Below are 18,550 nucleotides of genomic sequence, written 5' to 3'. Positions count from 1 at the left end.
TCTGATTTGATCAGTTATAGTCGTGATGCTGCCAGTTTGAGTTTTGGAATATCAATCGTTTATATTGATGAGATTTTGGATTTAGGAGTTGGAATTGAGTTTGAATGTTTTGAATTGGATGGATTGACTTTGAAATTATTTTATATCTCCTTTCAGATTCAGTTGCAGATCGTGGAGTCCTTAATTGACAGAATTTGAATCGTTGAAGAAGTGATCAAAGTTTGTTATCGAGGTTACACTATTCCTTGACTTGTATTGAGTGATGTTTTGATTGAGCCTTTTGTGCTTGTAGCTTGTCCGGATTGCAGCTACTCCAATCAAAGAAGAGGTAAAAGATGACTTTGGAATGGAATAGGAGGATTAACTCAAATTCGGATTGATTCGAGTGTCCTATGGAAAATCACATACTTGCATGCTACTTGAAGTTTATGATTGTTTGTTGTTTGATTTGCACTTGCATTCATATTGAGCCAACCTTTGTTTTGAGGGCAAGAGAGGCCCAGAGGAGTTAGATGTTCTGTGGACTATAGTTAAGTGACATTGGTTAGCAGAGTTTTTTTACCAATTGTCGAGAAACACTCTCTATAGGCGCCCAGAGTCTAGAGGAGTAAAATATGCATCGTCCACCTCGATCGGGAGAGTCGGTATGTTGGTGATATTTTGTCCTCAGGATCCCAAATGAGAGAAGAAGAACCTTTACCTTGTGATTATCCAGACTTGATAATCCTGGTTTTAAAGACATGAGTTGCATTTTATGCATTTGATTTGGAGTTATTGACATGCTATTGGAATTCTTGTTTGGTTGTTTCATATATCGCGTTCGATAAATTAATTGATATGCATGTTTGTCTCTTTTACTGAGAATTGCATTCTCACCAGATTTATCCGGCTTTTGTATTATTTTGTATGTGTACTTGGCAATAGGTGGGGCAGGACCGAGTCAGAGATCGCATGGATAGGTGGTCGAGTGATAGAGTGAGGACTTGGAGTTGGTTTGAGAATTCGAATATGTAATTTGAACTTGTTATGTTTCTTTGTTTGATATTTGGAAGTGTTGAACTAGAAGCAATGCATGTACTACTGAATCGCATATATGTTCAATTTTAGACTTGTTATGTATTGTTTTATGCGAGTTGTTGTATCAAAGCATCTTTGTTGTTGGGTTATTATGAGTATTCGATGTTTCTTAGCCCCCGAGTATTTTTGGATGTTGGAAGACTGTTCTGGAATGAAGATTTTTGCTCAGAAAGAGGAGAGCTCGATCTGCGTTTTTTGACGAACCGAGCGCCTGTTTTTTTTTTTTTGTTGAGTTTCTGGTTTCCCTACGGAGGGGTGCGAACGGTCGGTGAATAGTTACCGAACGGTCGCACCCCCTTTTGAAAAAAAAAATTGTTGTTTATTCTTTGGGTTCTTTATCAATGATTTTTTAATTATGTATCTTTTAGATGATTAGAATACAAGTCCTCACATTAAATGATATCAGAGCGATAATTTCTTGGTTGAACTAGAGTGAGCGGGGTAGATCGAGTCCGCATGAATTGAATTCTCGCATGTGTTTGAATTATGTTATTGACTTATTTAAATTCCATGCGATCTTTTTTTATTATGTGAAGATTATTTGAATTGCGTGATTTAAATTGTAAAGCATGAATTATCTAGAATATAAACTGTAATTGTTTCTCAATTGCAATTGTATATTTCTAAGATAGAAGAAAATTTTTGAATAGAGATTATGGACACGAGATGATTGAGATTGAGATGTTTGTGTCCTAATGCTCTCGAATTGAGTTATGTTTTCCTCGATGAATTTTGAACAGGAAACATTCCGCATCGGAATTCGATTGAACGAGGTTGTTCTACGACTGAGGAATGAACATTACTCCGACGTCGATGGAAGCCTTGTTGATGAGGTTCCAGACCTTTAAACCCCCAACCCTAAAGAGTACAGAGAATGCGGTGGAATGTGTAAATTGGTTAGAAGAAATCGACCAGTTATTCGATTCTCTGGAATACAACGATGATCGTAGAATTCGGTTAGTTATGTACCAACTGCAAGGTACTACCAAAAGTGGGTGGATTTCTAGGAAGAAGGCATTAGAGAATCAAGGCTTGGTTGTTTTGTGGAGTTTGTTTAAAACTGAATTTCTTAGGCAAATTCCGTTCCAGAAATTGACCGTGTACAGAGGAAGTACCACTAGGTGTCTTTTGCAACCGAGAGGACAGTCATTCAAGAAGTATGGGAGTAGTTCTTCTAGCTCCAACGGATCGAAACAGTCTGGTTCTAGACATAGTTCAGGATCTTCCGGTGTATCTTGCAATAATTGTGGAGGTCAACACCTCAGTGAGAATTGTCTCGGAATTTTTGGATGCTGCAATGTCTGCCATCTGCCAGGACACTTTGCTAGGAGATGTCCTCAAAGTTATACCAGTGGATCTCAGTCGGGGAGTTCTTTTAGACCAATGTTTCAACAGGAGAGACAAGCTCGTGTGGTTCACTCATTTCAGCCGCCACACCAGAATCGACTTAGAGGCTCTTCGATCATGAATCAACCTCCGATTCAACAGACGTTGAATCTTGCTCTCAACGAGGATCCGCAGACTTGTGTTGTACCCGATGATGACACAGCAGGTAACCGTTGAGTGTGATTTTATGCTCTTATTCTGATAGTTCTGTTACTCTCCTTACTTTCTTAACTGAGGATATTACTATGATGCACAATCTGCCTTTTGATTTTTTGCATTCCGTAGTTGCTATTGTCTGTCGTATGACCTTTTGATTTCAGAATTGTGCGGAGTAATTCTCTTTGTAGGTAGTTGATGTCCTAGAATCTAGCCCGTATTGGTTCATAAAGCAGTGGTTAGAGAGTTGCTGGTATTTTCCAGATGATATTCCGGGATTGCCTCTGATTTATGAGGTAGATTCAGCAACGACTTGAGATCAGACATCATCACCTGAGAGTTAGTAAGAAAGAGGTATGGAAGACTGGATTTGGAATGAGGTATGGCCGCTTTTATTTTGTTGTAGTACCGTTTGAATTGTAAACTCGTCTTCAGTGTTATAGATCCTTTGAACTGAATCTATCAGAGGTATCAGATGAATTTAGAATTCTTATTGATCTTATCGTGTCTGTACCGGATAGTTGAAGATTATGAGTTCTTTAACAGATTCTTCGAGAGATTCTTATCGTCGTGGAGCCGATTTCTCAGCTATCTCTAGATAATGCACTTTTTTTTTAACTGAATCTTATGAGATCAGTTTGTTTAACTGGAAGATTTATTCTTATTTTATCTACTACAATTATTCTCTTTGACCGATGATTTCTTCACTTCTGGTTAGAGTGTAGATCCGTTCTTATTTTATCTACTATATGTTTATGATTGACTGATGGAGGAAATCTGCTACCGTACTTCGTACAGAATGAATTTTATTCAGGATCAGAGGATTGTTATTTTGTCAGAGGTCGTCAGATGTCTTGCTTGCCGAAGCCCGTCAGTTTAGATAGAGATCCTCGTTGCACTCGTTCTTTCGGCAAAGACTTCGAAGAGACTTTTGTTGTTTTAATTACAACTTATTTCAGTTCAATACCCTCAGAACGACGGACAACCAGATCAGATGAGTCAAACTTTAAAGGCACTTTTCAAGAGTTGTACGAGAAGAAGGAAGATCCCCGTTAATTGAAGATTATTTTCTGTGTCACATGAGTTGGAACCAGAGATGATTCGAATTGTGACTGAGCAGAGGAGGATTATTCTGACGAGAATGAGTCGACTTTTGATTGACGGACTGAAGGGAGTAATTTGAGGAGCAGAGTTCGTGTTGGAACCGTGTTTGATTTCGAGGAGGAAATCTTTTTTTAGAGGGGGAGAATTGTAACGCCCCAAATTTATATTAATTGACTTTATTTGAGATAATAGGGGATTACAGAGTTCAAGAGCCGACTTGATTTTGATCAGGGTCATTTTTGCAAATTTTGGATTTTTCAGGGACTAAAACACAATTTTGGACTTTAATAGATATTTATAAGCCCTTTGACTTCTTCAACTTCATCTCCTTCCCCTCCAAGCCCTATCCCTCCATTGAAGCCGCCTCCAACATTTCTCAAGCTTCTAGATTTCATCCCGAGCTTGGTCCGTCCGATAGAATTTCATTCTAAAGGCAGATTAACGATCACGGCAGCAAGAGCTCCATTATATCGTAAGTATTTCTCCGATCAGATTCGTTCTATTTTTTGGATGTTGTTAGAATCGATTGAGTTGCGAGAATGTTGTTCTTGGCAGAGTTCTGATCGTTTATTCTCAGTCAGTTTTGAATTAGGACGTCGTTCGGAATTGTTAGGAATTTTGGAAGTTTATTCTAAAATTTGAGTTTTGAGATTTGTTGGGTTTGAACCTTTATTGTGGTTTTAGCATTGATATGAGTTTTTTGAGATGTTGTACTGCTGTCTGTATTTCCGGTTTGATCAGTTATAGCCGTTATGCCGCCAGTTTCAGTTTTGGAATATCAATCGTTTATATTGATGAGATTTTGGATTTAGGAGTTGGAATTGAGTTTGAATGGTTTGAATTGGATGGATTGACTTTGGAATTCTTTTATATCTCCTTTCAGATTCAGTTGCAGATCGTGTAGTCCTGAATTGACAGAATTCGAATCGTTGAAGAAGTGATCAAGGTTTGGTATCGAGGTTACTCTATTTCTTGACTTGTATCGAGTGATGTTTTGATTGAGCCTTTTGTGCTTGTAGCTTGTCCGGATTGCAGCTACGCCAATCAAAGAAGAGGTAAAAGATGACTTTGGAATGGAATAGGACGATTAACTCGAATCCGGATTGATTCGAGTGTCCTAGGGAAAATCATATACTTGCATGCTACTTGAAGTTTATGATTGTTTGTTGTTTGATTTGCACTTGCATTCATATTGAGCCAATTATCTTTTTTTTGTGGGAAAGAAAGGCCCAGAGGAGTTAGATGTTCTGTGGACTATAGTTGAGTGACATTGGTTAGCAGATTTTTTTTTACCAATTGTCGAGAAACACTCTCTATAGGCGCCCAGAGTCTAGAGGAGTAAAATATGCATCGTCCACCTCGATCGGGAGAGTCGGTGTGTTGATGATATTTTGTCCTCGGGATCCCAAATGAGAGAAGAAGAACCTTTACCTTGTTATTATCCAGACTTGATAATCCTGGTTTAAAAGACATGCGTTGCATCTTATGCATTTGATTTGGAGTTATTGACATGCTATTGGAATTCTTGTTTGGTTGTTTCATATATCGCGTTCGATATATTAATTGATATGCATGTTTGTCTCTTTTACTGGGAATTGCATTCTCACTGGATTTATCCGGCTATTGTCTTGTTTTATATGTGTACTTGGCAACAGGTGGGGCAGGACTGAGTCAAAGATCGCATGGATAGGTAGTCGAGTGATAGAGTGAGGACTTGGAGTTGGTTTGAGAAGTCGAATATGTAATTTGAACTTGTTATGTTTCTTTGTTTGATATTTGGAAGTGTTGAACTAGAAGCAATGCATGTACTACCGAATCGCATATATGTTCAACTTTAGACTTGTTATGTATTGTTTTATGCGAGTTGTTGTATCAAATCATGTTTGTTGTTGGGTTATTATGAGTATTCGATGTTTCTTAGCCCCCGAGTATTTTTGGATGTTGGAAGATTGTTCTGGAATGAAGATTTTTGCTCAAAAAGGGGTGCGCTCGATCTGCATTTTTTGACGGACCGAGCGCCTGTTTTTTTTTTTGAGTTTTTGGTTTCCCTACGGAGGGGGGCGAACGGTCGGTGAATAGTTACCGAACGGTCGCACCGCCTTTTGAAAAAAAAAATTTGTTGTTTATTATTTGGGTTCTTTATTGATGATTGTTTAATTATGTATCTTTTAGATGATTAGAATATAGGTCCTTACAAGTAAGATGTTGTGGCCATTGGATACATTCGTCTATTTACTCCTTTTTTAGTGAAGAAGTAGGCAGTGGAAAAAATTAAAAAAGAAAAAAAAAGGATTTAGAAGCTTTGTATTAACTTGATAAAATAGCAGTCAACAGCAAAAGCTGCAATCTTAGCTTGGTGGTGAATTCCTTACACTTCTTACCTACATTATACAGGCTAGTAATGACACTTATTGCTAAGTAGATTGGCTGACACGCCTTTATGTACAAGAGGGAAATAGGCTTTACTCCAGATGACATTTTAAAGGAAAGCTTACAGGTTTTTCTGAATGATCCATAGATTTAATAAAAGATATTTTGTTGGATAGAAGCGAAATGCACGGAATTAATGCTCTGTCCTTAAAAATATTGTTACTTAAATTTATTAGCTTTTGGAGTTGGTGGCACCTTGTAATTAAATTTGTCCTTAAAAATCTCTATAATATTTTGATTAATTATTTGAATTGTGTTCATTTTTTTGGTTGAATATTTACAGTTGGATAGACAAATTAAGGATAAGACCGATGCGGCTTTTATGAAATATCTCGGGTCAAGGAAGTGTAGTCGTAAAATCAATACTAGCTCGATTCGGTTGCTAATCTATGCTGATGGGAGGGTTTCAAGTTTATCAATATATTAGCATAGTTCTATTTTTTAGTGTACATAGAATTAATATTCGAATTTAGAATATTGAGTAATTTATTATACTGAAAAATTTTATATTAAATTTTATTTTCAAATTTTAAATTTTGAGGGATTTATAATATCGAAAACCGTTGTTAAAGGGGGTTTTTAAAACTGATGTTAAAGGTCATGTTGTAATAAGTGCCTTAAAAAACAATTGTTTTTAACCGTTGTCTTTGTGAGCCAACGACAACGGTTTTTTACCATTGTAAAACTGTAGTCGTTGACTAAAAAAGACAACGGTTTTTAACCGTTGTTTTTACCGCACTTTTAATAACATGGCTTTTAACATCGTTTTCAGACCCCCTTTTAAAAACAATTTTTCACCCTTGTCTTTTAGCTTTTTTGTTGTAGTAGATAAGAAAGAATCCCTTCATTATTGAATAATTGAGAAAGATTAAGCTCAGGAGCATTATCAGATCTGACAGATTTGACCTTCTGTCCAAATTGAGTATGCACCATCTAACAAAATTGAGGAATTGTATGTAATGCATAAGACTTGGACTTAAGAATATAAACCCATGTGAAACGTGTATGGTCATCAACAATTGTCAAAAAATACCTATAACCCTCAACACTTAAAGTCTGAAACGGTTCCCAAATATCAATATGAATCAATTGAAAGGAAGTATCACTACGAGAATTATTCGAAACAAAAGGAAAACGCTTTTGTTTGGATAGATGACACGTATCACAACGAGAATCAACATGTTTTATTGAAGTAAAATGCAAAACATTGTTTACAGTAGCAAGTTTTGAAAAAGAAGGATGACCCAATCTATAATGCTACAGTTCAGAAGTACTAAAGGAAACATTACAGATTGCTTGATGAAAGTCTTGAATTTGAGTGTTCAGAATGTATAAGTTTCCAACTCTTCTACCCATCACAATCATCTTGTCCTTGTTAATATCCTGAATGTGACAGAAATCATGAGAAAAGGAAACTAAACAAGACATTTGTGTAGTTAATGAGCTCATAGAAAGTAATTTAAAAAATATAATTGAGGAACAAACAGGACATTGTCTAAAACTAATTCAGATGTTACTGGAACTGAGCCAACATGTGTGGATGATACATGGAATTGTTTGGTAAGGTAACACGAGAAATTTTTGGTTTAAAAAAAGAAAAGAAATTCAAAGAACAACAGATATGATGTGTTGCAACCGTATCAAGAACCCAGTCATAAGAAAGATTAGAATTAAAGCCTACTGATAAAGAATGAATAACATTCAAGAATGAAACAGATGATTATGACTGTTGATTGACCAGTGTGTTTCCATGCCCTGACTGAAGTTTAGAACTCAAGAATTCAATAAGTTGTCTGCATTGATCTGGATTCAAAGAATCATCCATATTACTCATGGATACATCAGGAGACACAAATGACTTATTTATTTGCATTCTTCCATCATTCATAGGAACATCAGTAGATACATGAGCATGAGCTTGATTTGCTCGCATTCTCCCATCATTCGGTTGTCTCTGTTTATATCTAGGATGGCCAGGAGAATATCCATGAATCTTGAAACATTTATCAACGGTATGACCAGGATAATGACATCCAGAACACAGAGGTCTATCACTAGGATATCCATTTCTACCACCCATGTTATTCTAAAAACCTCGTACAGTAGCAGCATGAGATTGTTGAGCTGATACCGATGATAAATACAGACCAGCATCCATATTTTTGTGTATGGAATGCTGCCTTTCCTCCTGTAACACTAATGAGAAAACCTCTGAAATTGCTGGAGTTGGTTACATCATCAGGATTTGAGCTCGAATTTGAGCATAAGAATCATTTAATCCCATCAAAAATTGCATAACACGCTTCTGATCTTGATATTTCATCCACTCTTTCATTGAACCACACTTACACATAGACACCGGTTGAAAATCCTTGAGCAATTAACATCCATAGAACCTTGTTGTAGACCATTCAACAGTTTCTTAATCTGGAAAATTCGTGGAGCATTGCTCTCGTGAAATCGGTTACACAAATCTGCCCAAATTTCAGAAGCAATAGACATATACAACAGACTATCCGCAATATCACGGCTCACAACATTCAATATCCATGAAATTACCATACTATTACAACGAATTCATGCCCCAAACAACAATCATCGGAATTAGGTTGCAACAACGAACCATCAACAAACACGAACTTATTTTTGGCTGTTAATGCCGTAGTCATATATCGATTCCAAGAATTATAGTTGTTACCTGTAAGCAGGTATGATTAGAGCCGTCAATTTGGGTTAGGCCCGTCGGGTCGGCCCGTCCCGCCACATAATTTAAGTGGGTTGGGTTGAAATTTTTTCAACCCAACTAAAGGTGGGCCTAGGTGGGCGAACCCGCCTAGGCCCGCGACCCGTGCGGGTTGGCCTACCGTGGGTCTGAGTTGGCCCGCGGGCCAGGAGAATTATTATTTTATTTTTATTTTTACTGTGATATATGTATTTTTTAATGAAAGTTGTGAATTTTTTTTGTATTAATTACTTTATATAAAATTTACACGTATGAAATCAATAATTAAATTTTTTTATTAATATGTTTCTATTAATATTTATTTATGAAATGAAATTTATAATTAATTATAATAATATTTATTTATTTTTATTTGTAATGAGTCAACCCGCGGGCCGATCCGCCTAACCCGCAACCCACTTTGGGTTGGGTTGGGTTGGGTTGAGAATTTTTGGCCCGCCGAGATGGTAGGCCAGCCCACCTCGACCCGCCAAAAGATGGGTTTTGGTGGGCCGGCTCGCTCCGTCATGGGTTGACCCGTCTGACAGCTCTATGTGTGATACCAATTTCATACCAGGATGATCCCCATTCTGCAAATACAATGGACTACCAGTGTCTTCAAGAGGTGCTCGCCCGATCAGATTCGACGGAGCTTGATTGTTGGGAGCTTACTGTCCTCTCACCATTACGAATACGAATCAGAGTAGCAGCTTACTACTCTGATACCATATCAGAGTTGCTAAATTGGAAGAAGAAACCAGCAATCTTCATTGAGATTCAATCGAGAGGAAAAACCCAAAATGTAATACAACTAAATACAATTGAATGGTTAAGAATACAAATGAAAACCGGCAAAAAAAAAAAACTATATATAAACTAGAAGAGACTTCACAGGACATTAAAAGCGTGTTTCTATTATGATGTATTTTAATAAAGATACGCATACAAAGATTTTAGAAGAAAAATCCCCCTGTTTCCACCTGTTTGTGGAGGCAAGGCATGCCATTAATATGACGTAACTTACAGTTATCCCCTTCTAATCTCTCCATTTATCTGCTGCATGAAATAACAGCCAGAAATAGACAAAAAGAAACTCCTAGTCTACCAAAACCAAACCACCGGCTCGGCTGTCCCCCACAATCCGCTCCACGTCACCGCATATCAGAGGTTGGGACACGTGGCAGCCTCTCTGGAGAAGCGGCTGGCACAGGTGATCTCACCTGCTCCGTAGAGCAAACAGTTTTTGTATGCAATAAAGAAGAAGACCCATTTGTTCAACGGCAATAAATTTCTTGAAGAAGAAAGTCTGCGATGGAAAGGGAGGATGTAGAAGGCGGGGGAGACAAAGGCGTTCACTCGTCGGCAGGGAGGAGCAATTGGGTATCGTGGCTGATTCCCATTTTTGTTCTGATTAATATTGCGGCGTTTGTGGTGGAGATGTATGTCAACAATTGCCCCAAGCGTCTCAGGGACAGGGAGTACAGTTTTGGGGTTGATGATGGCAACTGTGTTGCCAGGTTTCTTGGTAGATTCTCTTTCCAGCCACTCGGGGAGAATCCTTTGTTTGGGCCTTCTTCTTCGGCGTAAGAATCGCGTTTACTGAATTTTGAGTTGGGATTTGTTTTTGCTCGTTTTTTCGGCGTTTTTGCGTTGCTTTAGATGTTTTGGCTGAGAATTTTGTGGGTTGACTTAAGTTTTTGCTTGGTTCGGGCTCCGAAAAATCATTGATGTTTCTTCTTTATTGCAATGGAAAAGGGCGTCTAAGACTTGAGAACTGTTAGAAATTCTGATATAAAATCGAGTTGGATGGGCCTTCAATAAAGTTATTTGCTGGGGAGATTTGATTTTTCGGATTGAGGAGCTTGTCTACAAATTATCCATCTCACCCATACTTTAACATATTGCCGTTGGTGGTGGTGTGGTGATGCTCCAAGAATGACTAAGCATATTATGAGAATTGTAAGATATACGATCTTATATTGTATATCAAATGTCAGTGTTTGTTTCCCACGGACAGAAAAACCTATCTATAATTGTGTCTATCTGAAAGAGTTTATCTGATAGAGTTTGAATCTTATTCGAATGTAAATGAATCTTGGGTTGTGAGCCGCCGTGACTGATAACCCCGGCTATGCAGTTGCTAACAAATTTCATATTTCGTGTAAACCCCATTTGCATACTTGGATAGTGTGTTATATTTTGGTTGTTATATGGTCATCCTCTTTATATTGGATTCAAGAACTAACTGTTCAACATCTTCTTCTTGTTATTAATATTAAAGACTAGATAAGATAGGTGCACTTAATTGGGCTAAAGTTGTGCATCAGAATCAAAGCTGGAGGCTTATTTCATGTATATGGTTACATGCTGGTCTTATACACCTTCTGGTAAACATGTTGTGCCTTGTCGTTATCGGCATCCGCCTCGAGCAACAATTCGGCTTTGGTATTGCGTTTTCCCCTTCCAAGTTCAAATTTTTAAACATACTCGCACATTTTAACTCTGTGTATTGTTCATATGGCAGTTAGAATTGGCGTTATCTATTTGTTATCTGGTGTTGGTGGAAGTATATTGTCTTCCTTATTTATTCAAAACCGAATCTCTGTTGGGGCATCTGGCGCTCTTTTTGGACTTCTTGGAGCCATGCTTTCCGAATTGATTTCAAACTGGTCTATATATAGTAATAAGGTGGATGACTTAGCTTGATCCCACATTGAACTTGAGACTAAGTTTTGTTCAATGATGATGATAATCAGTATTGCGTTTTGTACAGGTTGCGGCATTGGTGACGCTTGTTGTGATAGTTGTGATAAATTTAGGGCTTGGCATTCTTCCACATGTGAATAACTTTGCGCATATAGGTGGATTCTTGACGGGGTTTCTCCTCGGATTTATTCTACTCCCTCGTCCCCAACTTGGGTGGATTGGGCGAGACAATCTTCCGACTCACGCTAGACCACGATCCAAATACAAAGCTTCCCAATACGTGTTGGGCCTGCTTGCATTGATTCTTGTAATTTCAGGGTATGTGCTTTGATGGCCTTGTGCCATTTTTTACTGTTTCAAATAGAAATCATGTTTTAGGTAACACTAATACCAAAATATACACATTCGCTAAAAAAAAAAACCAAAATATATATTTGAATGGTTTTACAGTTGGTAAAGATTAACTATCGTGTTTATTCCCAACCTTTTTTATCCATATAAAGATGCCATGGTTGTGATCTAAACAAGGACAAATTAATAAGAATTGTAGCTCCTTGCCGGTTTTGTGATGTGCATTGGTATTATAATTTATCTCCACTATATTTCTTTGTTAAAACAATTATTTCTATGCGTGCAGTTTTACGGTAGGGTTGGTGATGTTATTTCGAGGGGAAAATTTGTATAATCGTTGCCACTGGTGCCGCTATGCGAACTGTGTTCCTACCTCCAAATGGAAGTGTGACGAATAAATTAGACTCAGGTACAACTGGAGGCTTTAGAGAAGTTGTCAGCAAGTAACTCATCTTCATGTTTGCAGTATACTTGTATATGCTTTAGTTCTTGTTCTGTGTATGTTTCTTTCATTCTCACATTGTGTAGGAATTCTATTTGGTAAAAATTAGCAGCTCTGAACATTAAATTATGATTGTTAATCAATTCATGTAGTCACAACATTTGTACACAATGAATTCAGCACAAGGCACAAACACTAAAGCCAATCTTAGAAAACAAGAAAATGTCACACCCAGAAGTTCATATCGTAGTTCTTCATGAACATTGTATATAAATCTTCTTAAAGTTGAATTTACAGTCACGATTTAACTTGAAACTTTTGATAGAAAGCTATCACTATAGCTTGTGCCCATAGGTCGAATTAAAACCGACAGCACCACCACGAGAACCTTGCCTCTTTTGACCCGAGTTTAGGTAAGTGTTGGTCATGTAGTTTGTTGGTAGGGTTGAACCCTTATCAGAATAGACATCCGATTCCCATAGATGACGAACAAACTTCTGGTTCATGCCTAGTTCCTCAAAATGCATCCTCTGCTTAGGCACGCTCTGAGACCTAACTTTAGCCCGGGATGATTCTGTGTTGGCCATGTAACTAGGGTGGCCAAGGTAATCACCGAACACACTTCTAGAGCATTCACTTTTCGTTGGTGTGAAAGTCCCTCTTGGGTTTCCATTTACCCTAGACGACATAGAATGAAACTTGGGACTACTCTCGGCAGTCCATGCTGCAAGTTGATCGCTTTCTGGAGTGAAGTTTGGTGATATTGCGGACGAGACTTCCTCCGAAGATATACTAGGATTCGGTTTCTGAAGTTTGGTTGAATGTTTTGAGAACGAGCCGGATTTTGAGTATTCTTGTCCTGTGTCGTGGTTCCAAGATGAGTGATTTTGTGAAGTGGAGAAGGCTTGGCTAGTTCTTCTGGTATTCTGGTGGGGTTTCCACGTATCTATTTCAAGAATCTTGTCAATTCTCTCGTCTTCACCTAGCCTAGTTGCAAAGGACGTGTCGAAACGGTTGTTCAAGGTGCATTGTTCCATCCATTGATCTAGCCAGTTATGATTAGAAGCTAAACGAGAGGTCTCCTTGTTGAGATAGTTACCAGTCCGCGATCTTGTATTGTATTGCTGCGTTTTCAAGAAACCAGAATACATGTAAACAATTCACCTCGGTGTACCGGCATGAATTCTTCGGTTCAAATTTTATTCTATTTTCCAAAATGGATCTCGAAACATGCATGAAAAATGGCGAGAAAACTGAGTAAATGCAGCGAAAGAGATCGGTCTACTAGGAAAACTTGTTTAATTTACCTGAAGGAACGATCCCTCGTGTTTCGAATTATTCAGTCTGTGTTCATACTTTCTTTGATTCATTACTCCCTGCAGATCATCACAAAAAACAAAAAAACCACATTTCACTCTCGTACCCAGAGTTGGTGCTGGATTTGATTAAAGGGAAGCCACACTCACTGGATGTGGAGCATTGGAGTACTTCATACTGGACACAGACGACTCAGACACGTAAGCTCGATGTGCAGTGGCTCGAGCCTGGATTCGAGCCATTGCTTGCATGCGCTTGAGCATATTCGCACTTTGTTTTCTGACAATATGTCCTCTAACCAAGGCTTGAAGCTTCACCAGTCCCTTGAGTGCTCGCAATGCCCTCTTAGCCTACACAACACATATTGAGAACCAAATTATTTTCACATTTCTAATAGACAAGGATGAGATTTGAAAGATGTCGGCCACCACTCCTAATTCACAAGATCAAAATAACAGTCAAAGCAACGTTTAACATTGAGTTTGCATGTTCAACATTTAAGAAAGAAAACCCATATCTATTCAAGATTCTCATAATTAAAGTTTCACCATTGCGCACCAAATTTTCCTAAATAGAATTAGGTCACAAATTGAGTCATAATATACAACCGAAGTACCAAAACCTCACATAAATAAATGAACAAGTGAGAGGCTATTTTTCACAGTAATATTTGCACCAACCAAATAAGCTCGGAAGGCCGACTGAATCTTGACAGCCGCCGCCACGCGCCTCCGGTCAATGTTGCCATACAGAGCTGAGCTTCTGCCACTCCCACTACCACTAGTCAACCTAACCACTTCCGCCGCTGCCTGAGCCGCAGCAAGAGCCGCCTCCGCCACGGCCGCAGTAGCCGCCGCCACCGCTATGGCATGCTTGTTAGCATCCAATCCCTCAGCAAACGGGATCGCCAAGGCCTCCTCCCCATTCTTCAACTTAGCAGAATGCTCAGCAGGTCTCGAGAGAGCCCATTTCCCCTTCTTCTTCTCCTTCGCCGGCGCACATTCCGGCGACTTTTTGGAGCCTAAAAGAGAGCGAAGCCACTTACCGGTCTTGCCCATACAATTTTTTGAACATTTTTCTAGAGAAAAAGCAGAGGCTGTTGCAAGCCAAGGGGTATTTATTACATTGCGGCATAGAAAGACGCGCTAACAAGGGCGTGTGAAGTTGACGTGCGGTGGTGGTAGTTGGAAGTTGGGGCCCTTGTGATTTAAAGCAAACGACAATTGACAGGTAAGAGTAAGAGCTTGGTCCCATTCGATTATCAAAAAGATCTTTCAATTTTTGTATTATAAAACATCGTACGATTTTCAACTTACGGGTTCACATTTTGGTATAATTATTGTAAAACATACATATCTTATTTACATTTAATTTAGGGATGATTAGATTTTGGTTAATATTACATGTAGTTTTTATATTTTTTGTTATGTTAATTTGATGTTTCAGTCAGTTAATTTTATGGATATCAAAATAATACGCTACCGATGTCCGTTAACTCGTTTGAAATGTCTATTAATTATATTTTTTTAATATATTTCATTTCATCAAAGTGATGGCGTGGCTTAAAAGAATTATTGTGTGACGACAAGCATTGTCGATGTGCCATATGACACATGAGCACTTTGATGAAAGATGACTATAATTGAAACAAATTCAAGTTAGTGGACTTATGGTCTTGAATTGAACTGCAATTCCTAGTGTTGGGAAGTGAAGTTTCTATGTTTTGGTGTTTGGCAAACTGACAGAGTCCAACTGAATTGACTTAGTCCATATACAAAATGATGAGACGACTGGACTAGTCAACTAACTGAAAGTTTTTTAACTAAACAAGTTTCCCGACTGGACTCTCGCAACTGAATGAACGACTAAGACTTATTGACAGAGAGATTAACTGAATTGAACTAGTCAAAGGCAAACTGAAAGATGCACAACTGAAGTATACAAGACTGAATAAATCGACTAGACAACTACACAACTAAACTTTCACGACAATTGATTTTGACCAGACTGAATCAACCTGACAACTGGATAGTGATTAACTGATGGGTATCAGTTGAGCAGTTCAAACATCAGTCAAAGATAATCAATCGAAGTCAATTACCTTTTGGATAAGGTTTTCCGTACTCTAAGGCAAATCAGAATCTGCATACGTAGAATGTTATTACGGATGACATACATTATCAGCATTGATTAAAGACAAAGTAACGGAAATTTTTTGCACGGAGCTAGTTTGAATCATTCATTCCTACTATAAAAAGGAATCAAATTCAGTTGAAGAAGGTTGTCGGCTTGCAATGAACTCCATTATCCTTAGAAGTCAACTGAAAACTTATCAGTTGAGTTCAAGCTTGCATTTGAAGATCATACTCAAGCCGAAGAACACAATCATACACATATAATTTGTATCAGACCAGTTAGGATCATTTGCACTAAGTGTTGTGTTGAAAACAAAATGTTGTAAAGTCAGCCAAGGATTAATCAGTCAAGTTGTAACATAATCAGTCAAAGACTAAATTCTCGAGTTAAGTCTAGGAGTCTCAGTTGTGGCAGTGGGGTAAGTCCTAGACTCCTAGTTGAGGTGGGATGTTGCAAATAACTTGTAATAATCAAAGTCTTCTAGTGATATCCTTCCAATGTGGAGAAAGGGGTGACGTAGGAGCAGCTCAATCTCCGAACATCCAGAAACATATTTTGTGTCATTCACTTATTGTCTTACTTATTAAGTCAAGCAATCTTGTTATTGTTCAATCTATCAGTCAACCTCATTCCAAACTTATCCAGTTGGTTGATTGATGACACACCAGAAAGAAACAGTTTAGTTGCATGCCAACCCAACTAAACTCAGTATTGGAGAAAATAGAAAAAGTTTAATTGTGTATTCACCCCCCCCCCCCCCTTATACACATATTCAATCTAACCAGTGGTTTAACCACTCTTAACCGATCCTATCAAGTGGTATCAAAACGAGATTTTTTCTCGTATCTGAAAATTCCATGTTTCAAGATGGATTCCACAAATACCATGCTTATGTTCTCTATTGAAGATTTTGAAGAATGGATAATAAGAGTACAAGCTCACTTGACTGCATATAATGATGATATGTGATTTGTCATAACTGATGGACCCATTACAATTATAAAACCAAGATGTCAATGGACAACTGAAGAGAAGATGATGGACAATCTTTACAATATTGCCACGAACTTTCTGTTCAACACTCTCGATGATTATAATTTTGGAAAAATCAAGAGATGTCCCACTGCCAAAAACATTTGGGAAATATTGATGAGCTTGGAAAGCATACTGAATCAAAGAAAGGATCTTCCCTGCTCAAAAAGCTTATCAAGACAAAATGATGATGAACCAACCATGTTTCTAATGACCAATGATTATCAAGCATCCATAATTTCTAATGATGAAGAAGAGATCATTTACCTGTGGATCAGAACGGATGAATCTCCCAGTAAGCAAGTACTTGAGTACTATCCGAAATATCGTGGTTGAGTATGCATTTTTCATGTGTTGTATTTTATATGGCATGGTTATATGTGCGTGTCTTATATCACGATTATTATGTTGCATGCACCGCATGTTTATCTTATATTCTTGAGACAACCTATTAGTGAGGGTCGGTCAGCCCTACTTCCTTTGAATGGTTGGTTGGACCCGTTATTACGTGGACATGTCACCTTTAACCAAAGATTTTGAAGTGGAGCCATCTCCTGGTGTGACGGCACAGAGTGCTATATACCATGGTACCTACAGACTGAGTAGATTTGATTACTTCTAATCATTGGTAACCGTTCAATTTCATACATGCAACATTTGTATATGCATACTCTCGTATGAAGCTTTTTCATCACTCACGTCCTTGGTTTCTTTGTCTTGAACACCAAATTCTACAGGCAGGACTCACGTTGGATAGATCCAGTGGGAGCGGTCATTGAGTGGGTCGATATGACAGTTTCAGATGTGACATTTTTCTCGCGTGTGTTTATTCGGGTTGTTATAAACTGAGATTTGATATGATTGTATTATTGGTATTTACATGTTTCTTTCGATTGGATTGTGCCAACTATGTTTAGTTTTCGTTGTTTATCTGTTTCTGTTTCATTATGTTAATTGCATGTTATTAAGATTTGTTTAGTAGATGATTCGGGACGGATCACTACATATAATATGTAAGATTTATTGTTGTTTACCTTTCAATGGGGTTGTATAGCTTGAATGATTATTATGTTTCCCCCTTTTCAGTTTATTATGATTATGGTAATAAGATTGTATGCATACTTAACATGATTAAGTAGTAACGGGCTAAAGTTGGTCGTAGAATTAACAAAAATATATATATAAATATGAAAAAAGTGTTTTTTGGTGCATTAACTTGTCAATTTTTTAGTTTTGATATAATAAATTTTACTATTTGGCTATTTTGATCCAATTACTGACCTGACTGCTTGACAAGTCGGAATTTTCAAAGCCACATCATCATTTTTCAGTGTCATATAAGCATATTTTGGTTTCACATCAGCAATTTGATCTAAACTGTAGCGACCCATACCGGATCCGCTACCTAATCAGAGATAAGAGCATAATTAAGCATGCATTAAATAAAATCACTGCGGAAGACTTAAATACAAGAAGACCGACAGAATACAACCGGCTAAACAAACTCGATTATACAACACAATCGAATAACTTAAATAAACATACAGCTAATCTTGCTGTCTTCAAGGATTACTGGCCTCTCCAAGCTCCTGGTGCTCAATCCTGCACCTAAACCTGCCCCGTCGAATGGGGTGTCCAGATACACAGAAAATACTGGACGTGAGCGCTAAGCTCAATACGAAAGCACAGAT

The 18,550-nt window shown here is 37.9% G+C and overlaps 2 protein-coding genes across 2 annotated transcripts; one reads left to right on the top strand and one right to left on the bottom strand.

Moving 5' to 3' along the window:
* Positions 1-9,850: 9,850 nt before the first annotated feature.
* LOC140863001 (RHOMBOID-like protein 3) lies at positions 9,851-12,362 on the top strand. Its single transcript, XM_073266079.1, has 5 exons — positions 9,851-10,458; positions 11,157-11,320; positions 11,400-11,563; positions 11,649-11,899; positions 12,219-12,362. Exons 1-5 carry the CDS (start codon positions 10,187-10,189, stop codon positions 12,328-12,330), a joined length of 963 nt encoding a protein of 320 aa, XP_073122180.1. The 5' UTR covers positions 9,851-10,186; the 3' UTR covers positions 12,331-12,362.
* Positions 12,363-12,581: 219 nt separating this feature from the next.
* On the bottom strand, positions 12,582-14,782 carry LOC140863000 (protein IQ-DOMAIN 24-like). The gene is made up of 4 exons (XM_073266078.1): positions 14,372-14,782; positions 13,841-14,041; positions 13,682-13,750; positions 12,582-13,498 (listed from the first exon to the last, which is right to left on the bottom strand). The coding sequence occupies exons 1-4, from the start codon at positions 14,747-14,749 to the stop codon at positions 12,710-12,712; spliced, it is 1,437 nt and encodes a 478-aa protein (XP_073122179.1). The 5' UTR covers positions 14,750-14,782; the 3' UTR covers positions 12,582-12,709.
* Between the last annotated feature and the right edge of the window lie 3,768 nt (positions 14,783-18,550).

This window comes from Henckelia pumila, chromosome 4 (assembly GCF_033568475.1).
Source record: "Henckelia pumila isolate YLH828 chromosome 4, ASM3356847v2, whole genome shotgun sequence".
Lineage (NCBI taxonomy): Eukaryota > Viridiplantae > Streptophyta > Magnoliopsida > Lamiales > Gesneriaceae > Henckelia > Henckelia pumila.
This window is presented reverse-complemented; position numbering and strand designations above follow the sequence as displayed.

Coding starts and splice junctions, on each gene's coding strand:
- LOC140863001 (XM_073266079.1), top strand. CDS start 10,187: ATGGAAAGGGAGGATGTAGAAGGCGGGGGAGACAAAGGCGTTCACTCG. Junction 10,459..11,156: donor TTTGGGCCTTCTTCTTCGGC/GTAAGAATCGCG, acceptor TTAATATTAAAG/ACTAGATAAGATAGGTGCAC. Junction 11,564..11,648: donor GGTCTATATATAGTAATAAG/GTGGATGACTTA, acceptor CGTTTTGTACAG/GTTGCGGCATTGGTGACGCT.
- LOC140863000 (XM_073266078.1), bottom strand. CDS start 14,749: ATGGGCAAGACCGGTAAGTGGCTTCGCTCTCTTTTAGGCTCCAAAAAG. Junction 14,042..14,371: donor CGGCCTTCCGAGCTTATTTG/GTTGGTGCAAAT, acceptor TGTGTTGTGTAG/GCTAAGAGGGCATTGCGAGC. Junction 13,499..13,681: donor ACGAGGGATCGTTCCTTCAG/GTAAATTAAACA, acceptor TTGAAAACGCAG/CAATACAATACAAGATCGCG.